The sequence below is a fragment of the Oncorhynchus nerka genome, unplaced genomic scaffold, assembly GCF_034236695.1.
Source record: "Oncorhynchus nerka isolate Pitt River unplaced genomic scaffold, Oner_Uvic_2.0 unplaced_scaffold_690, whole genome shotgun sequence".
In the NCBI taxonomy this organism is placed as follows: Eukaryota; Metazoa; Chordata; class Actinopteri; order Salmoniformes; family Salmonidae; genus Oncorhynchus; species Oncorhynchus nerka.
Window position 1 is genome coordinate 241,119 of NW_027040475.1, and position 5,000 is coordinate 246,118.

The window sequence follows — 5,000 nt, forward strand, 5'->3', positions numbered from 1 at the left end:
GCTGTGTGTAGACCAACACTCCTTTATGAGTTAGTCACGTAGACCAACTCTCCTTTATGAGTTAGCCATGCTGTGTGTAGACCAACACTCCTTTATGAGTTAGTCACGTAGACCAACTCTCCTTTATGAGTTAGTCATGCTGTGTGTAGACCAACACTCCTTTATGAGTTAGTCACGTGTGTGTAGACCAACTCTCCTTTATGAGTTAGTCATGCTGTGTGTAGACCAACTCTCCTTTATGAGTTAGTCATGCTGTGTGTAGACCAACTCTCCTTTATGAGTTAGTCATGCTGTGTGTAGACCAACTCTCCTTTATGAGTTAGTCATGCTGTGTGTAGACCAACTCTCCTTTATGAGTTAGTCATGCTGTGTGTAGACCAACTCTCCTTTATGAGTAGCATGCTGTGAGTTAGTCATGCTGTGTGTAGACCAACTCTCCTTTTTATGAGTTAGTCACTCTGTGTGTAGACCATGAGTTAGTCTCCTTTATGAGTTAGTCATGCTGTGTGTAGACCAACTCTCCTTTATGAGTTAGCTGTGTGTAGACCAACTCTCCTTTATGAGTTAGAGTTAGAGTTAGTCATGCTGTGTGTAGACCAACACTCCTTTATGAGTTAGTTAGACCAACTCTCCTTTATGAGTTAGTGTAGACCAACTCTCCTTTATGAGTTAGTCATGCTGTGTGTAGACTCTCCTTTTATGAGTTAGTCATGCTGTGTGTAGACCAACACTCCTTTATGAGTTAGTCACGTGTGTAGACCAACTCTCCTTTATGAGTTAGTCATGCTGTGTGTAGACCAACACTCCTTTATGAGTTAGTCACGTAGACCAACTCTCCTTTATGAGTTAGTCATGCTGTGTGTAGACCAACACTCCTTTAACACTCCTTTATGAGTTAGTCATGCTGTGTGTAGACCAACTCTCCTTTATGAGTTAGTCATACTGTGTGTAGACCAACTCTCCTTTATGAGTTAGTCATGCTGTGTGTAGACCAACTCTCCTTTATGAGTTAGTCATGCTGTGTGTAGACCAACACTCCTTTATGAGTTAGTCACGAGACCAACTCTCCTTTATGAGTTAGTCATGCTGTGTGTAGACCAACTCTCCTTTATGAGTTAGTCATGCTGTGTGTAGACCAACTCTCCTTTATGAGTTAGTCACGTAGACCAACTCTCCTTTATGAGTTAGCCATGCTGTGTGTAGATGAACTCTCCTTTATGAGTTAGTCACTCCAACACTTTTTATGAGTTAGTCACGTAGACCAACTCTCCTTTATGAGTTAGTCATGCTGTGTGTAGACCAACACTCCTTTATGAGTTAGTCACTCTGTGTGTAGACCAACACTCCTTTATGAGTTAGTCACGTAGACCAACTCTCCTTTATGAGTTAGTCACGTAGACCAACTCTCCTTTATGAGTTAGTCATGCTGTGTGTAGACCAACTCTCCTTTATGAGTTAGTCATGCTGTGTGTAGACCAACACTCCTTTATGAGTTAGTCACGTAGACCAACTCTCCTTTATGAGTTAGTCATGCTGTGTGTAGACCAACACTCCTTTATGAGTTAGTCACGTAGACCAACTCTCCTTTATGAGTTAGCCATGCTGTGTGTAGACCAACACTCCTTTATGAGTTAGTCACGTAGACCAACTCTCCTTTATGAGTTAGTCATGCTGTGTGTAGACCAACACTCCTTTATGAGTTAGTCACGTAGACCAACACTCCTTTATGAGTTAGTCATGCTGTGTGTAGACCAACTCTCCTTTATGAGTTAGTCATACTGTGTGTAGACCAACACTCCTTTATGAGTTAGTTAGACCAACACTCCTTTATGAGTTAGTCACGTAGACCAACTCTCCTTTATGAGTTAGCCATGCTGTGTGTAGACCAACACTCCTTTATGAGTTAGTCACGTAGACCAACTCTCCTTTATGAGTTAGTCATGCTGTGTGTAGACCAACACTCCTTTATGAGTTAGTCACGTAGACCAACACTCCTTTATGAGTTAGTCATGCTGTGTGTAGACCAACTCTCCTTTATGAGTTAGTCATGCTGTGTGTAGACCAACACTCCTTTATGAGTTAGTCACGTAGACCAACTCTCCTTTATGAGTTAGTCATGCTGTGCTGTGTGTAGACCAACTCTCCTTTATGAGTTAGTCATGCTGTGTGTAGACCAACACTCCTTTATGAGTTAGTCATGCGTGTGTAGACCAACTCTCCTTTATGAGTTAGTCATGCTGTGTGTAGACCAACTCTCCTTTATGAGTTAGTCATACTGTTAGTCATGCTGTGTGTAGACCAACTCTCCTTTATGAGTTAGTCATGCTGTGTGTAGACCAACACTCCTTTATGAGTTAGTCACGTAGACCAACTCTCCTTTATGAGTTAGTCATGCTGTGTGTAGACCAACTCTCCTTTATGAGTTAGTCATGCTGTGTGTAGACCAACTCTCCTTTATGAGTTAGTCACTCTCCTTTATGAGTTAGCCATGCTGTGTGTAGATGAACTCTCCTTTATGAGTTAGTCACGTAGACCAACACTCCTTTATGAGTTAGTCACGTAGACCAACTCTCCTTTATGAGTTAGTCATGCTGTGTGTAGACCAACACTCCTTTATGAGTTAGTCACTCTGTGTGTAGACCAACACTCCTTTATGAGTTAGTCACGTAGACCAACTCTCCTTTATGAGTTAGTCATGCTGTGTGTAGACCAACTCTCCTTTATGAGTTAGTCACTCTGTGTGTAGACCAACTCTCCTTTATGAGTTAGTCACGTAGACCAACTCTCCTTTATGAGTTAGTCATGCTGTGTGTAGACCAACACTCCTTTATGAGTTAGTCACGTAGACCAACTCTCCTTTATGAGTTAGTCACGTAGACCAACTCTCCTTTATGAGTTAGTCATGCTGTGTGTAGACCAACTCTCCTTTATGAGTTAGTCATGCTGTGTGTAGACCAACACTCCTTTATGAGTTAGTCACGTAGACCAACTCTCCTTTATGAGTTAGCCATGCTGTGTGTAGACCAACACTCCTTTATGAGTTAGTCACGTAGACCAACTCTCCTTTATGAGTTAGTCATGCTGTGTGTAGACCAACACTCCTTTATGAGTTAGTCACGTAGACCAACACTCCTTTATGAGTTAGTCATGCTGTGTGTAGACCAACTCTCCTTTATGAGTTAGTCATACTGTGTGTAGACCAACTCTCCTTTATGAGTTAGTCATGCTGTGTGTAGACCAACTCTCCTTTATGAGTTAGTCATGCTGTGTGTAGACCAACACTCCTTTATGAGTTAGTCACGTAGACCAACTCTCCTTTATGAGTTAGTCATGCTGTGTGTAGACCAACTCTCCTTTATGAGTTAGTCATGCTGTGTGTAGACCAACTCTCCTTTATGAGTTAGTCACGTAGACCAACTCTCCTTTATGAGTTAGCCATGCTGTGTGTAGATGAACTCTCCTTTATGAGTTAGTCACGTAGACCAACACTCCTTTATGAGTTAGTCACGTAGACCAACTCTCCTTTATGAGTTAGTCATGCTGTGTGTAGACCAACACTCCTTTATGAGTTAGTCACTCTGTGTGTAGACCAACACTCCTTTATGAGTTAGTCACGTAGACCAACTCTCCTTTATGAGTTAGTCATGCTGTGTGTAGACCAACTCTCCTTTATGAGTTAGTCACTCTGTGTGTAGACCAACTCTCCTTTATGAGTTAGTCACGTAGACCAACTCTCCTTTATGAGTTAGTCATGCTGTGTGTAGACCAACTCTCCTTTATGAGTTAGTCATGCTGTGTGTAGACCAACTCTCCTTTATGAGTTAGTCATGCTGTGTGTAGACTGTTCAATCTCTCTCTCTCTCTCTCTCTCTCTCTCTCTCTCTCTCACTCACTCACTCACTCACTCACTCACTCACTCACTCACTCACTCACTCACTCACTCACTCACTCACTCACTCACTCAATCACTCACTCACTCACATACACAACCAAACACTGGGTTGCACACACCTAATCCCTCATATGAGATCTGCCCGGGCATTGCCTTGGCCGCGGCTCGCGTGATGACCTCACCCGGCCAAAACGGGGCGAGCGCGGGGAATAGTTTAATCTAATTGGCTGGCAGCAGATATCGTTGGCTGGCGTTATCGTGCGCCATTGGGAAGCTTCCTCATGACAGCCATGCTGAGTGGGTTTTTAATCAGGACCGGTTAACAAGCCCTCTAACTAAGACCCTACACACTGCCCCGGAGATAGCACTGTACTGCTTCTGATCCAGATTAAGGTTGCGTCCCAAATGCTACTCTCTGGTCCAAAGTAGTGCACTATATATGGAATAGGGTGCCATTTGGGATGAAGCCCAGACCCTTGTCTTTTACACCAAAGTCAGATGAATTAGGAATATACTGTAGAGTTATCATCATGTGAAGGAGAGGGGGTTTCATGCTCAATGCGTGGTGGAGACTTTAACGCACTGCATTATGGGCCTTCTGACTAATTGGGCTGCATAGAGAGACAGACAGCTGCTGTCATTAATATAGTTATCATCAACACCGTGTCATTCAGAAAGATTTATGACACTAGGTTTTTGACTGTAAGGCTAATAACAGCAGCGCTGCTAAACACCATCATAACCAATTGGATCCAGAATCTCCTCTCCCCTGTAGCAGTTCCCCAGGTCAGGTCGTTGCTGCAAATGACAACATGACCTGGTAAAGTAAACTCGTAGGAAGTTGGCGTCACGGCGCTAAGCTATCAGTCTATTGTTGTTAATAATAAGTCTCTCTTTTGCCCAGATCACTCCGCTGCGGGGCCTCGGGAAGGGCACCCTAGTAACCATCCGGGGGGAGAACCTGGGCCTGGACTTCAGTGAGATCCAGGGGAACGTCAGGGTGGCCGAGGTGGACTGTACCCCCGTCCGCGAGGGATACATCCCCGCAGAACAGTGAGTACACGGTCAGGGTCATTCCAAATCACAGGCTGACCACAGACCCCGTGCA

General features: G+C 43.9%; 1 protein-coding gene across 1 annotated transcript in view; it reads left to right on the forward strand.

Annotated features, from left to right (window-relative positions):
* LOC115125652 (plexin-A4-like) overlaps positions 1-5,000 on the forward strand; it is a gene marked incomplete at its 3' end in the record, with an annotated part of 305,241 nt that overhangs the window by 111,612 nt on the left and 188,629 nt on the right. The window contains exon 10 of the mRNA XM_065017000.1: positions 4,797-4,945. Coding sequence (XP_064873072.1) covers positions 4,797-4,945 — 149 coding nt within the window. The remainder of the gene's footprint in view (positions 1-4,796; positions 4,946-5,000) is intronic.